Genomic DNA, 24,917 nt, shown 5'->3' on the forward strand with positions numbered 1-24,917 from the left:
GTAAGAAATTTGTAGTGTTCAGTTGATTGAGGTGAAAGAATAAATACTCCGTAAAAAATAAAAAATAGACTTCTTGATCTACTGAAATTGATTTGAAAGTCCAAACTTAGAAGAATCAGTTCTTTGTATTACGATAGATAATGAAAGAAAATGGTATTTACATCAATGTGGTTTTTGTCAACAACCAGCCAAATTACTGCAAACAGGGCATGAAAATTATTAGGGTATGCAGAGAGAAGAAAATTGCCATAAAGAACAGATAAACAAAGATAGCTTTACAAAAAAATACTTTCAATACCATACCAATCAATCGCTGCTGATTTTCCCAGATTTTCCCACTAAAACCCAAATCCTACAAATTCAATGCAACACAGCGCATCAGTATAACCAATTTGATCTTGGGGCTGAATTGCAGACAGTTTCTTCACTCTCACAACTGAATCGCCAGAAACAGATTTCCTCCATAACGATGACAGTTCGGATGGCTTTAGTTGTGTGGGAAAACCAATAAGATACCACCTCTAAAATCTAATGAACTACTCAAGCTAGTAATACCACCTAAAAGACTTCAGAGATGCTGAAGATCTTTAGTACAGCCTTATTCTGGTTTCAATAGAACGACGGCAAATTGGGCAAGAATCCAGAAACTCTCCACAATCACAGCATGTCTGAATGAAAAGATTAAGGACTGATATAAGTAAATATCAACGGATAGATTGAATAAAATATGACAAGATATGCTTTTTGATAAATTACCTGATGCCCACAACCAAAAGCCATATTTTTAGGACTGGTGATGCATATAGGACAAAGCTGTTCCAATAAAAGAAAACAGAAGATTAATCTTTTCTAATGTGACAGAAAGACGAAAATTATGTTACTACTAATTTTATAAAATAAAAATTATAGGAAAATTCTCAATGGTATCCCTCTACTTTTGCTTATTCTCAATGGTAGCCAATTTTTTTTCGGATTCCCAATGGTAGTCCTAAACTTTCAAATTTTTATAGCTGTAACCTTAATGTTGATTTTCCGTTAAATCTAACTTACTACGGTCTACGGAGTAATAAAAAAATTAATTATTCCAATATTTTTAAAAAAGGAAAAAAAAAAAAAAAAAAAAAAAAAAACAACTACTCCCAAAAAAACCTCCATATTCTATCTCTCCTCTTTCTTCAACCTCCAAACTCCAAGGATTTATCTCTCCACCTTCATCACCATTATTTGACAAATGTGTCAATGTCCATCAACCTCAAAACTCTTAATTGTTTAATTCTCTAAAGTGCTCTTCTTTTCTCCCCTTTTTCTTTCAATCAATTTCTAGGGTTCTTCATTTTCGTGGATGGGGTTTTATGGGGGGTGATTTTACTGGGTTTGGGGTGTCTTAGGAGGGGTTAAGGTGGGTGGGGTTATGGTAGGTGTAGGTGGTAATTGTGTGAGTTGCGGGTTTCTTGGGTGGGGTTTTGGTGGGCGGCAATTCCATGGGGGTGTTCTCGTGAGTGGGTTTTTGGTGGGTGGCTGATTTCGTGGTGGGTTTTGGGGTTGGAGGCCAATTTCGTGCGATTGGGGAGGTTATTGCGGTTGAGTGAAGGGGGGATGGAGATGTGGTGGTTGTTGCGGTAGAAGGGGGGACGAAGATGTGGTGGTTGTTGGAGTGGGTGGTTGTTGGAGTGTGGAGGGTGTTGCGGGTGGAGGTGGCTGCCATGGAAGATGAATGAATGGAAGGAGAGAGAAAATGGTTGAGAGAGAGAAAATGGATGACAACAGTTTAAGTTAACAGATATTTAGCGATTTAGACTTAATAAGGTTACGGTTACAACTTTTTAAAAGTTGAAGACTACCATTGAGAATCCGAAAAAAAAATTGGCTACTATTAAAAATAAGCAAAAGTAGAAGGCTACCATTGAGAATTTCCCAAAATTTAAAATAACAAAAATTATTAAAATAAAAAAGATTACCTGATTTTCATTGGCAGAAGTTGAGGGTGGAGTGGTGCTACTATAAGGAGAAGCTGAGGGTGGTGCTGTGCTACTGTAAGCAGGGGTTGAAGATGAACTTGTGCCAAGTCCAGCTCCTGGATAGGGATAAGTTGGAGCGCTCTTCTGAAAACTGTTAGCGCGAGAATATGATTTTGAGCCACTACGTCCAGCAGCAGCATTGTATTGAGGTGGAGGAAGGCAAACCCTCTCTGGGCAATGTCCAGTTCTTCGGCTGCTCCGTATGCAGAAATTCAGTCAATGATCCTACTTTTTAAGGTATAAAATGATATTTGGAAAGAAAAAAAAAGGGGGGGTGGGGGGTGGGGGGTGGGGGATGAGATTATTACCCTAATATGCCGTGTTCAAGGGTAGCTTTATATTGGGAAGGTATTTCCATCAAGGCTGAGAGCGCAAATTCTGTTTGCTTTTTCGATGGGTCCACATTCTTCGACATGATTTGCGTGAAATTCACAAACTACCCACAGCAATTATTCTAAAAAGTTACTTGCAATGCCAAATAAGAGAAGAAATGCATCATCAATTTACCACGGGTTTACCCATTGCTTACTTGGAAATTATCAAATGCCCGAGCAGGAATGTTATCATCAAACTCTCTCATCATATCCCATGGGCCATCTCCCACTCCCACCAGAACAATTGACAGGGGATATGCACTAAAATTAAAAAGACATAAGAAAGAGTTGGGCAGAAATCCGCAAAAGAAAAAAGTAAAAGAGAATAGTTAAGCAAAGAAACAACAATCTGTCCAAACCTACCTTGCTTGAACTATTGCCTCAATAGTCTTTTGCTCTTGTGGGCTAAGGTTGCCTTGCTGCGTGTCAACACTCCTTGTCACCTGATATGGTACACCAATTCATAACTATCAATGGAAAGTAGCTCTACAAAAAGGCAAGAAAATCTCTAGAATTACCTAAATCCTAATATATGACATGTCATAAAAAAAATCAGTGAACTAAGCTAAGGAGAGTACAAAAAATTCAAATTTACAAAAATGAGTAACAATTTTGTCAATAGAAGATTATATACAGAAGCTGACGTGACAGATTGATTTTTCTAGCGAGTTATTTTGATACCTTACGAGCATATAACGATACGGAATCTCACCCGATCCTACATTTGCCAAATATTAATCTCTGGCCCTAATGGTAAGATTCGTTCAGATTTTCATTTTCTTTAATGTTCCATGGGCACAAGTCATGATGAGTAGATACAAAATTGCAGCCTACCAGATAATTTATTCCCCAACAGGTGTTTGTGATGAGGCTTCTAGCAAAAGCTAGGGGTGTTAATATTGAACTTTCTAACAGCTATATACCAATCAACATTGAAAGGTGGTTAATGCCTTTGTCTTAGAAATATATACGAAGTTTTGCTCCAAAAAAAAAAAAAGAAAGAAAAAGAAATACATACAAACTTACAAAGTATTAGACTAGACAAAGGGTTTCTCATAGTGAGAAGCACCACCTTTGGGTTCTTTTTCAAGGAAAATAGACGAAATGGAACTGGGGGTGCAAATGGTAATGTGAAAACTAATGCTGAATAACATAAAAGTGTACAGGGGTAGCTAAGTGGCAACATAATACAAGAGGCTACAATATGTTTACTAGGGGTGATTATGGATTTTAGTTAAAATATAATATAATTTCACCAACATAGAGATTTAGGGATTGGAACAACTGCTCCATTCCCATCCTCCACACAGATTCAGCTTCATTCTCAATATGTTAAAAGGCATAACGTTAAGATGAAATACATTTTTTTTTTTTTATGGTCGATGAAAAATATACTTTGATATAATCATTGTTTGGCAGTCTTGATATAAACATCCATGTCGAATTTTTACATAAATACAAGCATCCACATGACCACATCAAGACCTCTTCACAGAGGGAAGAAATGAACTAACCTTCTCAATAATCAAATCTTAATAAGACCTAAATACCTAATTAGTTTAATTATTTTATTTAAATTGTCATACTTGTACCAACTATATTCAATTGTATTATCAAACATTAATTTACATTTATCAAATCTGGCTTATTATGAGTTAATTATAAGACTTTGTTGGCTAAAGATTTTATAGACTCTTAGCATTAATCATAAGGAAGTAGTCAATTGGGCTCTACAAAAGTAAAGAGCTGGTAGCCTGGCAATGTTTATTTGGCTTTACTTTAACTAGATGTAGTAGCATTGTGATCCTCACAAGGTATCACCATTCATGAAAAGAATATACAGAAAAGAAATAGCATGAATAACCTGTCCATCAGCAATAATCAGCAAAACATGATACTGTCCACCACTTTGCTCGACAATTGTCATGGCCATTTCAATAACTGGAGCAAAAGAGGTTGGCCCTGCCATACAAGATCAAGGAATATGTAAACTAGGTAGTCTATTTATTACTAACTTCTATATAGATGCTTCCTTTAATCACCAATTGAGGAAAAACAGTACTAACCAGCTAGCCGTAGTTGGGGAACCAACTCTCTATACCGTGAGAGAACTTCCTCAAATCCTTGGCAGCATCTATCTTCATCATAGAAACTGAAGACATCTTGGTCATGGGTAGATGCTGCAGAGACAATTAATAAGTGAGTTTGCACGCAGATAAAAAATATCATCAAATACTTAGCCACCCAGCTTGTGATAATAATTACCATCTCCAAATCCATAACATGGGATCAAATTATCCTCATCGAATGCAGATAAAGTTTTTCCAATAATTGATATCGCTTCCTCATAGGGGTTTGGATCATTTCCAATGTGATGTAGACTTCGCCTATTGAATGACTTAGCACCTGTTTTCAACAAAAAAAGAATGAAGCATAATGCAACAAGGATGAAAATAAATCTAAGCTAAAAAGGATGAAGTTAAACCTGTCCATTCATTGCTCTTTGTAAAGTCAATGCCAACAATTAGATTGGAAGACTCAAGCCCTGCCTGCGCAAGTGCTGCCGTAACCTACAAAGATGTTTAAATGTCATTTATTCAAACACTTTTAAGCAAAAAGTTTAATGTCATGAATGATACAGTATTTAAAAAAAATAATAATAATAATAAAAAAATAAAAAAAAAAAAAAAAAACCCATAAATTAAAACAGGTTTCTCAGCAAACAAAGTAACAAAAAAAAAGGCAAACAGACCTACAGTCCAGCACCTATATTATTCTCAATGAACAATCATTTCTTGTCTACCTCTTATTTTCTATCGTAATTCTTTCCAACTTCCAAGTTTCAACATCTGATAAAACCTAATAATTTTCGAAATTCAACCACATGTGTCTTAACAAAATAATATAACATCTCCAAGTGAGGTCTTTGATCTATCATGAATTTTTTTTTTTCTGCCACAGCCAAAATAAAAATAATCATTTTATAATTTTGTAGAAATTGAACAAAGTTTCATAAAAAAAAAACCACGAAGCCTAACCTCATCCAAGGTACGATAGTTATCTGCAATCCTCGAATATTTTCTTTCCAATGTCTTCTTAGGCCGTGTAGCACTTGGAGGAGGAGCATAACTCTGAGGCAATGGTGAAGGAGCGTACTGAGGATGATGAGATGTATAAGGCGTTTGTGGTGCGTAACCTGGCTGGGATGCATATGGAGAAGGTGGCGGAAACCCATAGTTTTGGCTAGAAGCTCGGTCATATGATGACATTGACCTCCTCCTTGACGAACTTTTATTTCCCATTTTTACTTCGATTATACCACTTCTCCAAACGACATACACCAAAGCAACCAAAAATGCAAACCAAAGCAACATAAAAACCAACTTTTAGCAAAGACTCTTTCCTCAATCAGTAGAATAACTCCTAAAAAGGAGAATGACAATGAACTCCACGTCGAATTCAAATCTTTAAACCCGACGATTTCCTCCACAACGACGCAGAGTACCCTAATTTAAACCTGAACAACGATGAATAACAACAATTAATCAATCAATAATCTCTCAGAATCAATCAAACCATATAATGTACCAGACCAAAGCCTCGAAAGCGACGGAAATGGTGGATAAACACAACACAGCAAACTTCAACCAACACTTTTCTAGGTCTTTTTTTTAATCAACTCAAAAGTCTATGTCTTCCTCACCTAAAAGTTTAAAATCAAATCAACAACAAATTAAAAAATTCAATAAAAATCTTAGTATCATCAGAAACTCCCAAGAAACTACAAATTCAATGAAATTTACACACGTATATAAAAAATCAAAACCTAAGATAGTCAAATTAAACCTTAATTTAAAATTTATGTTCACATTTTAAAGTTAATTAGTTTTTTGCACGTAAATCTCAATTTCTTGGTCAACATATCTACTCTCTGCTACTACTAGTCGTACAAAAAATTAAAAATTAAAAAAAAAATTTACAATGCGCTTAAATTAGAATTAAATTAAACTAACTCAAGAATATCCTGAAAATCAAAATGCAATTAACAAATAAAAATGTCGAAATATAATTGGATAACATAATAAAAACAACAATTAAAAAAAATAACAATAATATTCAGTCATAATCATAGATTCGCTATCAACAGATTCAACACAGTGATTAATTACATAAAAAATAAATCAAATAATCACGAATTTAACAACAAATTATGAAAATTAAACCTAAAAAAAAAGTAGAAAATTAAAGCGTACCTTAATCAGTGTAATTGAAGCAGAAATTAGAAAGAAAAAATAGAGGAGAGAGAAAATGATTATTGTTATTGTTGCTGTTGTTGTTGGAGTGGTTTTTTTTAGGAGGAGAGAGAGTCAATGGGATTCTGAATGCCAAAAAGACTTTTTTGCATCTAAAAATTTTTAGTTTGTCTATTTTTTTGAAAGTATTATTTTAATATGATTGATTGATTATAATACGGAATAAATAAGAAAAAGACATTCGTAATTTAATGTGTAGCGTATATAGTTTGTTTCCCGCTGTATTTTTTTTGTTGTGTTATAAATGAGGAAGGAGCTTGGAAACTATATTTATGACTTTGGATTTTATTTTTTATTTTTTTTTTTTTTTGGGTAAAATAAATTTGTGTTACGTGCTAAAAGTGTTCTGTTTTTTTATAGGGTTATAAAGCGTTTTGGATATATTATGTGAATTAGTTTGCATGTGTGACATGTTTATGTTTTGATTTTTTGAACGATCTTATATTAAATGATTATACGAGTACTCTTTATTCAATGTATGTATACTCAAAGATGACATGATATAGAGTATAATCTATTTATAGAAATTTATCTTAATCTTGGTGACCTGATAAGAGAATATTTTGCGTCTATTCTGTATCATCCACATTTATCTTTGGATAAAAGTATTTATCTTATATTTACTTGGTAAGCAAAAACTTGAATACTTGTTAGCAACAATTATGATTTGATTCTGACGGATTTAAATTATTGGCGATTTAGCTTTATGGTTATTCAAAGCAACACTTTATTTGGATAGTTAGGATGACTCTCATGATGCTCTATTTATAGCAACCTCAAGCGATGAGGATGAAAATACAACACGCTACGAGTCCTTTTCGTGGTAATTTAATTTTACACTCATTATACTTAGTCTTTGCATTCACAAATGTACTTATGAGTATTATATTTGAGCAAGCATGAGGCTAATGTTAGGCCCTGTTCTCATCAGATTATTTTCAGTTCAATATTCACTTCACTTCAGCTCTAATAAGTTCAGTTCAGTTCAGCTTCTAATTTTCTTCTCTCATAAAATATCCATTTCACTTCAATTCAGTTCAGCTCAATTCAGTTCAGTCAATAAGAACAGGCCCTTAATTTATGAAGCTGGAGCTGGTTAACTTGTGAGTGGTGTTTGAGTTGTTTAGCTGAAGTTAGGTTGATTTACGAGAAGTATTACTAAGTATTCAATAGATAACCTTACCAAAAAAAAATAAAAAATGATAAAACAAATTATTTTATAAGTAAGTTGATGGGATTTTATTTTTATTTGGATTATTATTTAGCTTTGCTGGGCCCTTTCTTACCTGCCTACATGAAGGGGACTCAAAACAATACGAGTAAGATTTATTTTTTTTTACAAAAGATTCTATTAACAAAAAACGGTAATACGAGTACAATCTAAGACAAGCAATAAGGTTATTTCATTTATTTTTGTACAAGTAGCTTAGTAAGAATAATGACTAATGGGCAGGGCAGGGCAGTATACAGTATACTTAGAAGTGAGTAGTGACGCACCTACTTAAACTGTGGGTGCCTTTATCGCTTTATGCATGTTATATTGTTATTGTAATTGTTATTTGTCGGATAAAAGGAGTTGGCCTAGGAAATGCAGTGGAAATTGCATGTAATTGGGCGTCACTTTCATTATTCACTACTGTATGTAATTAAGTAAACTATACAACTAATACAAGTGGAGAAAATCCAAGAGATAAACAAAAAGAAATACAAGCGTGTTCGGCAAAATATAGCTGTGAAGGTAGATGTTAATTGTGAAGGTAGTTGTAAGCTATGTAGGTAGCTTTTAGCTGTCAACAAGCTGTAGCTGTGAAGATAAATAATTTAGGTATGAGTATTCGATAAAGTAGTGGTCGACTAGCTGTTACATATAAAAATTAATATTTTATATTCAAAACTATAGATTAAATTTTCAACAACTACCTCAAAAGCTACCTCTACTTTCAAAAGCTAATATTTCTAACTTTTCATAAAAGCTACCTCCACCACTAAAAGCTACCCTAAGTCCTTAACCACTACTTTGCCAAACACTCACATTTTTTGTTAAGTAGTGGTTAAAAGTTACCTAAAAGCTACTCAAACGCTAGCGCCGAACATACCCTTAAGTGTCAATTTTGTAAATAAATTTACAACTTTTATTGAATATGTGCTCTATTATTTATGGGGTATTGATTTTATGACGAACTTGTCGTACTTTTTTTTAGGATGCCCATTTAATTTACCAGAGTTTAGCTCTAACTATGTTCGGATTCGACTCGAGTTACTCACTTGGCTTGTGGTGGGTAAGTCTTCCAACAAGAATTTACGGTGAGGCTCGAACCCAATACCCCCTTAAACGACATTAAGTTGCATACTAATGAACTAGTAGTTAACCAATTTTTGTTTATCTCCGTAATAAGCTGGGCCTTCATAATACATGTGTAGATTTATCTAGTTTAAAATTAAGGAACTTTTCACTTTTGCTACCACTAAAACACATCTAAGTCACTTTTGCTACCCATCTAAATTTTATTTTTATTTTGCTACCACTAAAAATGACATTATTTTAATTTCAGTACCAGTAGACGGAATCTGTTAATTTTGTCGTTTGGGGCCCACAAAGTTAAGTTACCTTCCTTATCTTCCCCTCTCTCCTTGAATCTAATCCTCTTCCAACCTTCTCTCTCCATTGAATACTATCAACCCCCAACTTTAACTCCATTGAAGGTTGGGTTAATTTTTTTTTTTTTTTTTTTTTTTTACCACGAATCTTTCTCTTTCCTCTGTCACCATCTCCAACTCTCTTTATCTCAAGTTTTCTGCAATTTGAAGCTTAAACTTGTGTGCGTGGAAGGTTTTTACTGGGATAACGAAGCAGGAGAAGACAATCAGCTGTGAGGAAGCGTCATCTCCATTGTTGGAAGCGGTTGATTTGCCTGACAACGACGTATTGGAAGGTACGAAGCTTTAACTATTTATAGTGGTCCAACAATGGTGGTAGTTTCGCAATCTGTTTCGAAAGAGAGCCCCTAATGAATGACATTATAGCTTGCAATTCACCCAAATTTGACATTAATTACATTCTTAAACAGATTATATACCAACCCACAACATCAATTTTAACAATACAAATCCCAACTTAAAAGCCCTAATTAAAGATAAGATAAGCCCTAATTCAATCGCATAAAATAATTATTATGCTAAATTACAAATGCTCACCTTAGAATCGTGTCGGAATCAAATTACTTTTTGAAATTCTACAACAAATTTCGGTTTTAATTGCAGGAATTCGATTTCATTGGGTTAATCTTTGAGAAAGAATTGAAAGTTGGAGCAATTGGGTATAAAACCATTATTTATATAATGGGAACTGATAAAAAGAGTCGTTGAAGTGGGCCCCCAAACGGCAACAATAACAGACGTTGGCTACAGGTAGTGAAATTAAAACAATGTTATTTTTAGTGGTAGCAAAATAAAAATAAAATTTAGATGGGTAGCAAAAGTGACACCGATGTTGTTTTGATGGTAGCAAAAGTGAAAATTTCCTAAAATTAATCACGATTTTAATGCAATAGTTGTATCGTGGCTCAATTATTGAGCCAAGTCATAACTCATAAAACCACACTTTGAAATTTCTCAAGTAGGGGGCCAAAGTTTAGTTATGTGGGGCCAAAGTTAAGGGATTATTAACAATTAAAGATGAATAGATGATACATAGGAGTATTTGTTTAATGAAGAAAGCGTATAACAAAAGCTAATCAGTCCATTTTTTAAGTTTTGAAAGTGAAATTACTTTTGTTAGGGATATATTATGCGATTTTTGGCACTTATTTTGCTAGATCTAAAAACATATTGTACATCTACCGAAAGCAATCAAACAAATAATTAAATAGTTTTATCCAGGGATGAGTGACATTAGTTACCTAGTCATATATCTTCCCAACTTATTTTGAGAAATAATCTAAAATTTACTAGTATCTTTTATAAATTTTTAAAAGGATAAATTAAAAAGAATAATTTTACCGTTGTTAATTTTGCTCAAAACAATCTCACTTTTAATTTACACTTTTTACCCTTTCCGTCAAAAAAGTTACACCTTTTACCCTCATCTAGTCAAAACAATCTCATTCACCTACAACTTCTTTACCAAGTTATTTTTATTTTTTTTAATAATCTTTCTCCTCTCACCTCCCCACCCTCTTTCATGACAGCACACCATGACCACCACCACGTACTCCATAGCAACGACCTCATCACAACCACCACACCACCACCTGACCTCATCCCAGAACCATGTTTAATCAAAGGTCCTATTGGTTATTTATATCTAAATTAGTCGAAAAAAGCTAGATTAAGAAACATTTATAAAACTAATGCTACTTAAGAGAACTTGGCAATAAAATTATATTGTTACCAATGAGAATGAATTGACAAAAGTATATTGATACTTAAAAATAAAAAATAAAAAATAAAAATAAAAAATAAAAAGAAAACTTAAATTTATTGGAAACCTTACCTAGAAGAAGGGTTTCAATTTTGTTGTTTTAGGGTTTCATGGTGGTGGTTTTCGTCAAGTTGGGCGGCGGCGACGTGTGGGAGAGGGTTTGGGCTTCCGGGGAAGGAGGTTTCGAGGTGATGGGTGGGTTTTTGGCTAAGGTGGAAAGCTGCGGAGTGGTTAAATTCGGTGAAAGTGATGGCTGGGGATTTCGGGTACGGTGGGGGCTGGGATTTCGGGTAAGGTGGTGGTTGGGATCGGGGTTGTCGCCGTCGGGGGAGGGGGATGGTCGCTGCCAGCCGAGAAGTGGCTAGGGTCGGAATTGTCACCGATGGGGGCGGCAGTGGTTTGTATTGGTGGTGTTTTAATTTTTTTTTTTAATTTTTAAAATAATTTTTCTATAATTAATTAATTAATGAAACAATATTAATAAAAACCAATTACAAGCTTCCACGTGGCACAATTAACGTTAATGACTAACAAAGTTGACTGAAATGGCATGCTGTGACATTTTTATAAAACTGAATGTTATATGGTGAATTTGAAAAATGTTGGTGGTATTTGGTGAATTATGTTAAAACTCAATGATATTTGGTAAAAAATCCGTCTAAGTTATTTCACATTATAAAAGTTTTTAAACATTTACACTTTGAAATTTACATCTAAGTTTTTAAAAATTACACAAAAGTTTTTAAAAATTTCATACAAGTTATTATATATTGGTTTTTAGGTGGATGGACTCACCTAATAATTTGCAATCGCTAGTCCCTGCCGACGTCGGTACGCTGCATTGTACAACCGTTTTGTAGGAAAGAACATAATATAGAAAAATAGTGAACATATAGCTATAATGAAAAAAATAAATACTATTAATATGTAATAAACATATACCTAGAGTTAGGAAAAATTGCCAAGATTAATCCCAACTTTGCTCCATCCGCCAATATTAATCCCATCTTTCATTTATTTTTTATCACTACCAACTTTATACCCTATTAATTTCTATCACTCCCAACCGATCATCTAACTTAATATTGCAAGTTACCAGACACGTGTCAACACATGATAGGTCTAAAAAAAATTATAAAAAAAAATTAAACCCTTACCCTCACGTAAGGTGGTTGCCCTGCCACCTCCAGCAGGCGGCATCCCCTGCCGTTTCCGGTAAAAGGCACGCCTTCCTATTTCCAGCAGGAGACATCCCCTGTCGGAATCGGCAGGTGGCAGCCCCTACTGTTTCGAGCATGAGGCAGCCCTTGGCGGAACCTGCAGATGCAGCCCCTGCCGTTCGGGCGGGAGGCAGCCCTTGCTGTTTCTGGCAGGGGACTGGTCGGAGTTGGCCGTTTCGAGCAGGGGGGTGGTGGGAATTGGCCGGAGAAGGTAGGTTGTCGTTTCTACCCCCTTCCCCCTCCAATCCCACCACTTTCTCCCTCCGTTTTCGTCCCCTTCCTCTTCCGTTTCAACCCTCCCATCCCTTCCCCACGAATCCCTGCCACCCCACTGCCTGTTTCGACGAATTTCGACCACCCCCGTAGTGGTTCCACGAGTGAAACTAATGGAGGAGGTGGTTGGGGCTGGGGGAATGGGAGGTGGTGGTGGTGGAAGAGGCTGTGTAATTTTTATTTTTTTAAAGTTTTTGTTTAATTTTTTTTAAAAAGTTGTTAACCTATCATGATGTGACAGGTGTGCAACTAATCTCAAGTCAACAAAGTTTACCGCTTCAACCGGTTTCAAGTCACTTGGGGTGATAGAAATTAATATAGGGTATAAAGTTAGGAGTAATAAAACATAAATGAAAGTTGGGATTAATATTAGCGGATGGAGGAAAGTTGGGATTAATGGTGGCAAATTTTCCCTGGAGTTAAAAGAACATACTTTTAAAATGTAATGAATATATGCCTAGAGTGAAAAGAACATATTTGCACCAATAAAGAGTGAAAAGAACATATGTCCATGTTCTTTGATTGTCAGTTTAATGTACTTTTATTTGTGACATAATATTCTTTGAATTTTGTCTTCAAATTATGATGGGTATATATAAATAATGTTCATTACATAATATTACCATGTTCTTTATTAATATTACAGATGTTCTTTAGGTATAAATAAATAAAAATAAATAATTAAAACTGGATGTTCTTTATAAAACAGTTATATGTTCTATACAAAACAACTACTTGTTCATTCCATGTTTTTTGTCTGTACCAACTACCAAGCATGGTACAGTCGCCTACTCGCCTATACCTTAAAATTTTCAATAATTTGTGTTTCCTTAATTTTGAATCAAAAGTTATAGCTTATTATAAGCTTAACAGGCTTATCTATTATTATTATTATTATTTTATTTTTTTTTAAAAACGGTAAATATAAGAAGGACCCTGCTCCTATCACAAGAAAGAGGGATGGCTATCACAAGAAAGTGGGGTGAGGAATCGAACCCCTATTACTTGAGGAAAGAAGGAAGGACTAACCATCCTTCAAACTCCTAATTAGGGCCTGTTCACTTCAGCTTAATTTCAGTTTAGTTTAGCTCTAATCAGTTCAGTTCAACTCCAATCAGTTCAGTTCATTTCAGCTTCTAATTTTCTTCTCTCATAAAATATTCATTTCATCTCTATTCAAGTTCAGTTTAGTTCACCTCTAATCAGTTCAATTCAGTTCAGCTCAATTCAGTAAATGTGAACAGGCCTTAAAATCTCTATTGTTATACTTTTATTTGAATTGAGATGTAAAATGATTTGTAGAAATAGGAATCTCTTATTCTAGCTTAATATAAATATCATCATACACGGTTACTTTTATCGATTGAGCCTTTCAAGATGAATTTGAATATTCAACAATGAAGCATCATAATATAATATTCTATATTTCTATGCTACTCCCTCGGTCCCATAATATAGTTTCTGTTTTTCTATTTTGAAGAACTAAAATGTTGTTTCTGTTTCCATTTTTGGATAATATTATACTCTTACTTTTTAAACTTTATTCATTGTACTTCTAATTTACCTTTGAATTTTGCATATATTTTGTACTTTTTTCCATTTTCTCTTCCTAACTTTTGTCCATGATTGTACTTTTCACTTTTATTAATGTATTTTATCCACTTTCTCCTTCTATTTCTTAAATACCGTGAAAAAACACAAACAAGAACTATATTATGGGATGGAGGGAGTATATGATTCAAAGCATTACTAGGTCAAAGAAGTCAATAATAACTATTTATAATATAATAGTAGAAAGCCTTAAAATGGAAAGTAGAGCATCGACAAAGAGAGTGATCTGATTGTGTTAATCTAAATCAAGACAATTTTAAACCACAACTAGGAACCAACATTATGACTCTATAGGTTTCTCATAGAGTCGTTAAAGTATATGACTCTATAGGTTTTGTTCCCAAACTCCTAGGATGCAGTTATGCTTTTCGATCCCTAGGAGTGGAACGGTGTCCTAGGTCCGTTCTTCAGCAACAGGGTGCATATTTCGGGTTCTTCCGTCTCCCAACAGTTTCCATCACGAGTTTCCTTCGCTTTCAATGCCAGTTCGGGTTCTATTCAAGGTTTGTGGTATGTGTTGTTGGTCCATCTCGACTGTTTCAATTCATTCGGCTTCTCTTGGTCCACAGTTTGGATGTTGTTTGGTTTTCTGGGTTGTCCGGGCTCCGCAACTACTGGTTTGCTGCAAGCCCTTTTCAGTATTTTGTTTCCTTCGATCTTCCTGTAGTGATACTTAGTGTGTGTAGGTTTATGTGTTCTTGTTTTGGTTTGTTTAGGTTGTAATTCTGTTTTCTTTAATAAAACTAGGTACCAACACTTGTATATCTATCATCCTTTGTATGAGCTTTATTAGACACATTAGGCGTTGTTTGGTTGGATAAATTTTTTGTGGGAAGACAAAATTCTCATGAATTTCATTTTCACCCTCTTGTTTGGTTGACACAAAAAAGTGAAAATCAATGAAGGCAATGAAATTCATGGGAATTTTGACTTTCCACAAAACATGGAAATTCACTTACCTTACCCCCCTTGGTAAGTTGAAATTCCCATGGGAATTTACTTCCTCCATTCTTAACCAAACCAATTTGTTGAATTTCCATGATTTTGATGATGGAATTTATTTCCTACAAATTGAAATTTTATGGAAATTTACACTTCCCTAATGAACCAAATGACCCCCTTTGTACAGTACTTAATGTCTTAATGCATGTTACATGATTTCAAAAAGTGGAATCCTCGGCCCTATTCTTTTGAACTTTTGGGTAGAGCAGATTTCAGCAGAGCATGTGTCAATAGAGCAGAGTAGGTCTTAACATAGTAGTTCAGATTATTAATACTCAGCAGAGTAAAACAGATTTCAGCATAGTAAAGTAAACTATAGTAGCTCAGAAGAACAGGGCCTAATTCTCTTAATGACATTTACATAAAAAATTTTCAATCACACATTTCATATAGTTTCAGTACTATGCATTGATTGATTTTATTTCATTTTAAGGAAATATTTGATTTTAACATCATAATACACGAGTTCATGAAAGAAGCTACACAATTTTTATGGATTTACAAACAGACTATTAATGCACTAGAGAACTATTGGGAGCAAAGGATGTCGAAGATACAGAAGATAGAGGCTAGTAACAAATGTAATCCCTCCGAACCTCCGTGTTTTAATAAGTATTACAGCCCGACTTTTTTTACTATTTACATAATGGTTTTGATGACTTGATTAATTTACTACTACCTCCGTCCCCAAAACTTCGACCCTTTTGGGTTGATTTCGCGGTTATTAAAAAACTTAAATAAAAAAAATAAAAACGTATTGGAAAGGTAAATTTACATGGGGTTTGTAAAAAACCAGAGAGATAAAGTATTAAAAATGCATGAAAAAATAAAATTTTATATGGGGAAGCTAATTTTGCACAAATATTGTTGTGAATTGGTGGGTATTTTAATACAAATGGGTCGATCATTATGGGACTAAAATTAGGCAAAAAGAGTCAAAGTTTTGGGGACGGAGGGAGTAATATATAAAAAATAAATGTTATTGCTTGTATAATACATTGTTGGATTTGTTATAATGTATACTTTCATAATATTAATTATTTTTATAATTTTACTAACATATAATTAGATATATTAATGGTCAAAGTCATATCTCGACATACGTATTTGGTTAAACTGCAACACTTATTAAAACACGAAGGGAGTAATTTTAATCATATCCTTGGAAGAGTAGAAGTATTGTATCTAGAGTCCATAATTTGACTAGTTCTGGTGACAAAAAAAGCATAGGATCTAAAGACCTGACAATTATGACCCAGACCCGATGACCCGACCCGAATGACCCGACCCATGACCTGAAATCGACCCGAAAATAGTGACCCGAAATTGACCCAAAACCCGAATCAACCCGACCCGCCCATACTTGACCCGAAGTGGAATTGACCCGACCTTGACCTGAAACCTGAATTGACCCAACTCGAAATAACCCGATCCGAGATGACCCGAGACCGAAACAACCCGACCTGAAGTTGACCCGAGACCCGAAGTGACCCGAGACCCGAAGTTGACCCGACCCGAAGTTGACCCGATACCCAAAGTGACTCGACCTTTAACTTGAATTAATTAACCCAAATAGACTTGAAACCCGAAGTGACCCGAACCATAAATTATCTTATACCTTAAATGACCAGAATTTATTTAAGCTAAAGACTTGACCTGAGCAAACCGAAATAGAAAAAAACCGCAATCAAACTGACTTTTTTTTTAATTAATTTGTAATGTGCAACAGTGTAAGTAATTTACATATTTGAGCATTACTTTTCTCGATTTTTTCAGCCTTTTACATCTATATGTTATTAAAAATTCCTAAAAAGATTGAAATTTAACGACTATTCTACGGAGTTTGTCTATAAGATTAAAAAAAGGAAAATGATAAACATAAACATAACCCTTAGGGCCATGTATAAGGAGCTAAAAAAGGAAATATTAAGGTTAAATTTACATTAATCACACCGATTTGCGCGTGATTTTATCGTGAATTCCCAACTTAATTTCATTTTAGGAAGTATATTTAATGCTTAATATATCATTACCCTTAAAAAAATAAACTAAAGCTCGAAATAAAAGTCACAATTCTCACAATTACTATATTCCATGGAAAAAGTAGCCTTAATAAATATAATGAGTTTAAAATAAATAAAAATATATACAGAGTTGAATTTAACCCGAATATGACCCGAATATTGGACCCGATGATTGACCTGACCTGAAAATTGACCCGACCCGAACTGACCCAACCCAAACTTGACCCGACCCAAACTCGACCCAAAATGTTGACCCAATACCCGACTCGATCGGATTATCAGTCGACCCAATATCAACCCGAAACCCGAAATGACCCGACCCGACCCGAACTTGACCCGACCTGAAATGACCCGATCCATACCCGACCCGAATGACCCATTTGCCAGGTTTAGATCTATATTTGTTTCACTATTGCCAAAAGAAACTTCAAACTCGTACTCTGTACTTGTTCATGTATAGATTCAGAAGTAGACCTGATCAAAGTTGGCCCGGTTTTAAAAAAATTCGAATTTGGGCTTGATTTTTTTATTTTTCATATAAAATTTCGATTTCGAGTAGCCCAAGTTTATATTTTTAGTTAAATCTTAGGCCCGACCCAATTAACCCAAAATGACGGGTTTGGTTATGATTTTTTCTCGAACCAACCTAAAGCTTTGGCCTAAAACAAGTTAATATTTTGACCAAAGCCCGGCCCGTGATTACCCGGAGCATCACCAAAGCCAATCACAGTAAGATTTGTACAGTAGTACTCCGTAGTAATAAAGAGAGGGCGGTCGACTTGGATCCTTACATGCAAACTCATCAAGATATAGATCATCTTTTTGGAAACTCCTTATAGAGTGAAACTAGGAGAGGAACAAGGTGGACTGGTTGGTGCCTATTGTCGTCGTCTCCACTCTCTCTCTCTCCTCTTAACCTGCGTCTTAAGGTATGATCTCATCCCTATATCTTACTAAAATTTCCCTCTTTTTTTCCTAGGGTTTTCGAATTTCACCTCTGAATTTCGATTATTTGCCATCGTATAATTCACAAATCAAAGATCAAAATTCACTATCTTTGATCAAAATTAACAATCCAATTATGCAATTATGCAATTAAATCAAATCCAATTATGCAATTAAATCATCACAATCAATAAGAATTCTTTGCTTAATTATCGAATTCCTTCAACCATGGCTAACGCCGGCGAAGAAGAATCCGACGCCGTATTGAGTGACTTAGAGGAGGACGAAAATCAACAGGAAGAGATTAAACTCGCTGTTAATTCACCGGAATCGGAAATTTCCGTTGAGAAATTCAATGAATTACTCGCTGAATTTGATCGTGAAAAGCAAGCAAGAATCGCCGCTGAAAATTCAAAATCAGAGCTTGAAGTTCAATTTAATCGGCTTAAAATACTCGCTCGTGAGGCGATTAAGAAGCGAGATGAGAGTGCGATTCAAAGAGATGAGGTGATTAAGGAGAGAGATAATGCGATTAGGGCTAATGAGAAACTGAGTAATGAGTTGTCGGAGGTGAATAAGGCGAAAGACGAGGTTTCGAAGCAGTTAGAGGAAGCATTGAAGGGGAAGGAGTCTTCGAGGGCGGAAATTGAGGCTGCTGCTCAAATGTTGGTTACTGGGATTGAGAAAATTTCAGGGAAAGTTAATCATATTAAGAATTTTACTGCTGGGGGTTTGCCCAGATCACAGAAGTATACTGGTTTGCCTGCTGTTGCTTATGGGGTGATCAAGAGGACGAATGAGATAGTAGAGGAGGTGGTAAAACATATCGAATCGATTACCAAGTCGAGGGATGAGGCTCGTGGAATGATGGAGCAAAGGAATTATGAGGTTGCTATTGAGGTTTCTGAGCTCGAGGCATTGATTAGTCAGTTGAGGGATGAGGTGACTGAGAAGAGTGGTCGAATTGAGAATTTGGAGAAGAGTATTGCTGAAAAGAATGAGAAATTGGAGGAGATTGAGGGTGGGATGTCCGAGAGGATAGTTTCTGTTGAGAATGAGAGGGAGGAGTTGAGGAAGTTAGTGGATGAGTATGATGGTAGGATAAGGGAGTTGGAGTTGGAGATGGAGAAGCAAAGACCTTTGCTTTTGGAGCAGTTAGGTTTCGTGTCAAAGATTCATGATCAGTTGTATAATGTGATCAAGATTGTGGATGCTAATAATGGGGATCAGTCGGAGCTGTCGGAGTCTTTGTTTCTTCCTCAGGAGACGGGATTGGAGGAGAATATACGGGCTTCGTTAGCTGGGTTGGAATCCATTTATGAACTAAGTAGAATCGTAATTGCAAAGACGAGGGACATTGTGGAAGAAAAGAGTCGTGAGGTTAAAAGCTTAAATGAAACAGTTGCTCGATTATTTAGGGAGAAGGAGCATGTAGGGGTGTTGCTAAGAAGTGCTCTGTCCAAGAGGTTAGCCTCAGTTTCAACATCTGAAACAAATACTGTGTTCCAAGTTGCAGAAAATGGTTTAAGAGAATCAGGGATTGAGTTTAAGTTTGGCAATGTTCTTGAAGATGCGAGTAAAGAAGGTGCACAGGAGACAAAAGATGATGAAATATATGCCCTGGTAAAAATACTCAAATTTTATCTGTTTTTTTGTGTTTAATAATACTTCCATTCTCATGGTGAAATCATCTGTTTGACGCTGTCTAGGCTGGTGCTTTAGAGGGTATTATTAAGGAATCACAACTGCAGATTATTGAGCTTCAACATACGGTGGATGAGCTAAGGTACATCCTTAATTTACGAGAACCTATGACTGATTTGTATCTTGTACTTATTGCAGGCAATGTTGGATTTGAAACATTGGTAGTAATATGCATTTCATATACCTGTCTAGTCTTCTTTGCTTCATATTAGCTACTCCTTGAAATTGTTTTTGGTTGGCAATCTTAGAGAGAATGGGAAGGTAGGAAAAGAGGGAAGGGAGGGGAAGGAGGAAAGGGCTTGCAGTTTCCTTCTAGATCTTTTCAACAATAAGGTTCTGGTTTTTCAAGAGGGGATGGAAAATGGATCCTTCCCATCCCTTCCCCAAATCTGTATCCAAACAGAGGACAATATATCCCTCGCTCATCCTTTCCTTCAAAAATTTTCATTTAATAACACTGCTAGAGATTCATGTGATTTGGAATTTATGATTCCTGGCTTCTAGTCAAAACATTTGATCTTTAAGGCTTGAATTATGCTTCAGTTTGGTTGTACCAATTGCGTACCAGTTTAGGCCTTTTAGCAATCGTTTTTTTTTTTTTTTTTTTTTCTTTTTTTTTTTTTTTTTTTTTTTGCCATCCTGCCATACATATATTATCACGCAATCATGCCAGAAGTACACTGTCATAATACACTTTAATGATAGAAGGAAATTTAGGTGGTTTTCTTTTTTTCTTGGGGTGGGGTGGGGGGCGGTGTTGGGGGGATTGGGGATGTGGCTTGGTGTTCGTCGACTTAGTAGTTGTTGGGATTTGGGTGCTTCACGTGTACCATGGCCCATGGATTTGATTGTTTCTTGAGGTATTGCTGGAAGCCTGGGAATAGGTGTTTCAGCAGGGTTGTGTCATGGAATTTTATCGTTGCTCTAGTTTCAATCTAAATTTATTTGATTAATGTCCCTAGTGTTCATCTGAAGGTGGGTTGTGGGCAGGGTAGGGGATGTAGGGTGATGTTATTAATATATATTCCGTAGCATGCAAACCTACTTGGTAGGTAAGATCAGATTGAAACAATGAGCCTCTATTGCATATTAATTCTTGAATGATCTTCGGAAATTAACTAGTTAAGATAGAAAAACCTAACAACCATATACTCCATGTAGGATACTTTTAACAAGTTGAAAACCTCCTAATTGTCAGAGTAACAGAGTTGTATTATTTTGTTTTCTCAACTCTGAGTGAATGTTTGCAATGAAATATCTTGAAAACTATAGTTGGTAGAAAGAATTCTTCTGCAAAGTTTATGCCATAAATTGATAACGTTTCTAAAAAAGTAAGGTTAACATGACTATACCCATTTCTGTTTTGAGATCACTGAGTTTTTCACAGCACATGAATTTAACGGTGTTGAATTAGGTTGTTTCTCAAAATTTTGGGCTTGTCATCTCCAAAGTAATTGTGGTTGTACTACTATTGTAGGTATTAGGTGGTTTCTGAAAGGAGTTTTGTTTGTTTACTGCTATATTAATTGACTGATTTGCCTTCTCCTTTGTTGGCTTAAGGGCAGAGTCAAGTTTACTTAAAGAACATCTGGAGACCCAATCCAAGGAGCTCAGTCAAAGAAAGCATCGTATAGAGGAACTTGAAGAGAAGGAACGACAAGCGAATGAAAACGTAAATTTCTTCTTACTTGATGTGATTAGTACATTGTTCGAATTATATTCAAGAAACCTTATCTGAGGGACATTATCATTAATTGGTTCAATCTCCAATCTATTGGTATAGATTATTATATGGAAGTATGGTACCCTTCTTTTGAACTGACTTATTATGTTTTAGATTGAAGGGCTTATGATTGATATTGCTGCTGCTGAAGAGGAAATTACAAGATGGAAACTGGCAGCGGAGCAAGAAGCTGCTGCTGGAGGAGCTGTTGAGCAGGAGTTCCATGCTGAAGTATGCTTTAATACTCTTTTGGAACTTAATTATCTAGTACTTCATTATGTTCTCTTCACCTTATTTAAGGTGTTATGGTCAGAATTGTTAACATCTGGTTTGGTCTGATATGGTTAAAATCGTTGTCTTCGTATAATCTCTATTATTAAGCAGAATCCTGAGATTTAGACTGTCTACCTTTTGTCGTCACTAGACTAGAAAATTTCAGACCATACGAGACAAAATTATATAGCAAGAATAAGTGATAAGCATAAGGTAAAGAGAACAAAGCCTTTAATGATTAGAGTATCGAGACTACTTGAGAAGTTGAGAGTTCAATTCTTTTGAAATCAATGTTTTAGTGAAAGGCAGGGGTAGCTTTTAGTGGTTGTATTTGTATGCGCTAGCCTACTTTTTTTTCCCCTGACCTAATCCTCAAAACAGGCATTGCTAAATTGTTGTTAGAGGATGGAGAGAAAGGAAAGGGGTGAAGGGGGTTTTGGGGGGGGGGGGAGAGGTTAGTGGTTTTTTTTTTTTTTTTTCCCCCTGAACTTAATCCTGAAAAGTCAAAACAGGCATTGCTAAGGTCTTGTCAGAGGAAGGACAAAAGCGGCGGGGGGGGGGGGGGTGTTGGGGGGTCGGGGTGGTAACTAATCAAACATCTCATACCTATGATCAATATAGGTGGTGTTTTAGGGTCATAATCCTGTCTAATATGCTGTTTTAGGGGTGTTTGGAGATACATTTCCTACATCTATGGTCATGTTAGGGGGCTATGTATTTCTTTTTATGAAAGGACTATCTTATTTTCTTGAGGTTTTGAATGCCACAGTGGTGCTCTTATCTCTTTGCTCTCTGAAAGTTGTTTCAGTGGTGTTTGGAGACACATTTCTCACGTATGGTCATTTTAGCGAGCTATATATATCCTTTTATGAGAGGGCCATCTTATATCTGCAGAAATCATGACTTTAGACCAAAAAAATTGAGTCTTCTTTGCAGATATCTGTCAAAAATAGCTTCTATATGGGAAAATTGCTTATTGCCTGAAAGCCTTCTCATCGGATAAATTGAAAGGCTTCTTGCTATAGAGGTTGTTAGATCTTCTCATATGTTTGGATAACAATAGTGAAGGGAAAGGGAGGGGAGGAAAAAGAGGGAAAGGAAAGGGAGGGGAGGGGAGGGAGAAGGTGACATTCCATTTTCCTTCCAAATCTCTCCAACAATGGAGGGATGTAGTTTATAGATAGGGGAAGGAAAATGGATCCTTCCATTTCTCTTCCCTTCCCTCCTTGCATTAGATATCCAAACAATGGATGATGCATCCCTCCTTTTCTCCTCTCTTCTTTTCCCTCCATTTCTCTCTATCCAATCATAGTGTAATTGTTTTCATACGCCTCTACCTTGAGCCGGCCTATTTGCTCTTCTCTCTTCTTTTCTAGAGAGAGAATAAGAGAAAAAAAGAGGAAAAGAGGGATGGTTTCTGCTATATGTTTTTTTTTTTTTTTGGATGATTTTTTATTTTTGTTTTTTTAATGTGATCTTAAGCTTGCAACTAAATATGGCCTTTATTCTATTGCTGCAGATATCTTCCCTCAAAAAAGAAGTTGAGGATACAAAGCAAGCAATGGTAGAGTTGGAGAAAAAGCTCAAATTCAAGGAAGAGACAGCTGCTGCAGCAATGGCTGCAAGAGAAGCAGCTGAAAAATCATTGAGGCTGGCAGACAATAGAGCCTCTAGATTAAGGGATAGAGTGGAAGAATTGACTCGTCAGCTTGAGAACTTGGACAATAAAGATGATAACAGGAATAGCACTCGTCCAAGATATGTATGCTGGCCATGGGAGTGGCTTGGAATTGACTTTGTTGGTACACGACGGCAAATTGATATGCCAGAGCAGCAAAGTTCAAATGAAATGGAACTGTCGGAACCGCTTTTGTGATTTTTCTTTTATGGGGAGTTATATTTATAGTCAATTTATTCATCTCTTCTGGCTTTTTTCTTTGTATAAAAAAGAAATTGTAGATTCATAGTATTAAAATTCTTCATAGTTTTGTCCATAGAACACATTAAAGTTAAACGAGCGTGTTTACTGATCAGCACTTAGGTTCTAGGAAGCAGGTGATTCTACTAAGAAAAAAAATGATAATTGCATTGTAACCAGATATGTTTAAGCAACAAGTGAAACCTTCTTGGTTTGGGTAACAAGTGATTGTCTTCCTGCAACATTCTTTTCTACTAGGTGTCTTGTATGTATTCTCCTTGTTTATGACATCTATACGAAGAGATGGGTTGTTGACTATATTCTTGCTACTCTTTGATCTTGCTCGCAATTTTGATTTGCCGAGTCATGGATTAACTGAAGTGCTCAAGGATGGCGGTATGACGCATTGGCGCTGGATGCCTTCCTTAGTTCCACGAGTAGACTCCTTTCTTGTGCTGCTTCCACCTTAAGAAGTATTCTGTAAGAAAGTCTCTCATGAGGAAAAATGTTTTCAGCTTTATCAATAGGAGTAATATTCGTTCTGATTTTCATAGGAAAAATAATAATCCATACAAAAAGTCAAAATTAGCCTTAGCAACAGAATTTAGCTAGGGTGCTCACATTAGCATTACCTCTAACTAATGATGACATCGGCAATACATTACACCAGAGAGGGGTCATCGGTGTTAAAAGGTGGTGTTGTCAGGTGCACTAAGCCATAGTTTGTGTAATAAGTTTTATGAACAATTGTAAACAGTCAAAATCGACTATGAAAATAATGGTGTTAGCTTTACATAAACCACACATGTAATGCATATGTCAACAATGTTATGGACTTATGATGAGTAATGAATGGGGTGAGTTTGGGTTTGATAACCAATAAAGGATTCTTTACACCTTAATAGGGTCTTGGGATGTTAAATTAGTAATTGAAACCATCTCGTGTAGCACTTGATTACCAATATAACTAATTTCAAAATAAACACGTAATTGTACCGAATTCTCCTTGGAATTTTATAAAATCTATTGGTAGGCATAATATAAATCCAAACCAACTTATACGACCCCAAAGGGCTTTCATTTTTTGTCTTTAAACTAT

At 35.6% G+C, this 24,917-nt stretch overlaps 2 protein-coding genes across 2 annotated transcripts; one reads left to right on the plus strand and one right to left on the minus strand.

The window, feature by feature from the left end:
• Positions 1 to 70: 70 nt before the first annotated feature.
• On the minus strand, positions 71 to 6,812 carry LOC145582770 (E3 ubiquitin-protein ligase RGLG5-like). The gene is made up of 12 exons (XM_081639787.1): positions 6,646 to 6,812; positions 5,431 to 5,909; positions 4,878 to 4,962; positions 4,658 to 4,798; positions 4,459 to 4,572; positions 4,257 to 4,354; positions 2,756 to 2,835; positions 2,548 to 2,653; positions 2,327 to 2,454; positions 1,959 to 2,211; positions 757 to 813; positions 71 to 668 (listed from the first exon to the last, which is right to left on the minus strand). The coding sequence occupies exons 2-12, from the start codon at positions 5,764 to 5,766 to the stop codon at positions 588 to 590; spliced, it is 1,479 nt and encodes a 492-aa protein (XP_081495913.1). The 5' UTR covers positions 5,767 to 5,909; positions 6,646 to 6,812; the 3' UTR covers positions 71 to 587.
• Positions 6,813 to 18,063: 11,251 nt separating this feature from the next.
• On the plus strand, positions 18,064 to 24,060 carry LOC145582772 (uncharacterized protein At3g49055-like). Its single transcript, XM_081639789.1, has 5 exons — positions 18,064 to 19,823; positions 19,910 to 19,986; positions 21,465 to 21,576; positions 21,742 to 21,858; positions 23,420 to 24,060. The coding sequence occupies exons 1-5, from the start codon at positions 18,429 to 18,431 to the stop codon at positions 23,774 to 23,776; spliced, it is 2,058 nt and encodes a 685-aa protein (XP_081495915.1). The 5' UTR covers positions 18,064 to 18,428; the 3' UTR covers positions 23,777 to 24,060.
• The last annotated feature ends 857 nt before the right edge of the window (positions 24,061 to 24,917 follow it).

This window comes from Chenopodium album, chromosome 15 (genome assembly GCF_948465745.1).
Source record: "Chenopodium album chromosome 15, dcCheAlbu1.1, whole genome shotgun sequence".
NCBI lineage: Eukaryota > Viridiplantae > Streptophyta > Magnoliopsida > Caryophyllales > Amaranthaceae > Chenopodium > Chenopodium album.

Coding starts and splice junctions, on each gene's coding strand:
- LOC145582770 (XM_081639787.1), bottom strand. CDS start 5,766: ATGTTGCTTTGGTTTGCATTTTTGGTTGCTTTGGTGTATGTCGTTTGG. Junction 4,963..5,430: donor ACTATCGTACCTTGGATGAG/GTTAGGCTTCGT, acceptor ACATCTTTGTAG/GTTACGGCAGCACTTGCGCA. Junction 4,355..4,458: donor TCCCCAACTACGGCTAGCTG/GTTAGTACTGTT, acceptor CTTGTATGGCAG/GGCCAACCTCTTTTGCTCCA.
- LOC145582772 (XM_081639789.1), top strand. CDS start 18,429: ATGGCTAACGCCGGCGAAGAAGAATCCGACGCCGTATTGAGTGACTTA. Junction 21,577..21,741: donor AACGACAAGCGAATGAAAAC/GTAAATTTCTTC, acceptor ATTATGTTTTAG/ATTGAAGGGCTTATGATTGA. Junction 21,859..23,419: donor AGCAGGAGTTCCATGCTGAA/GTATGCTTTAAT, acceptor CTATTGCTGCAG/ATATCTTCCCTCAAAAAAGA.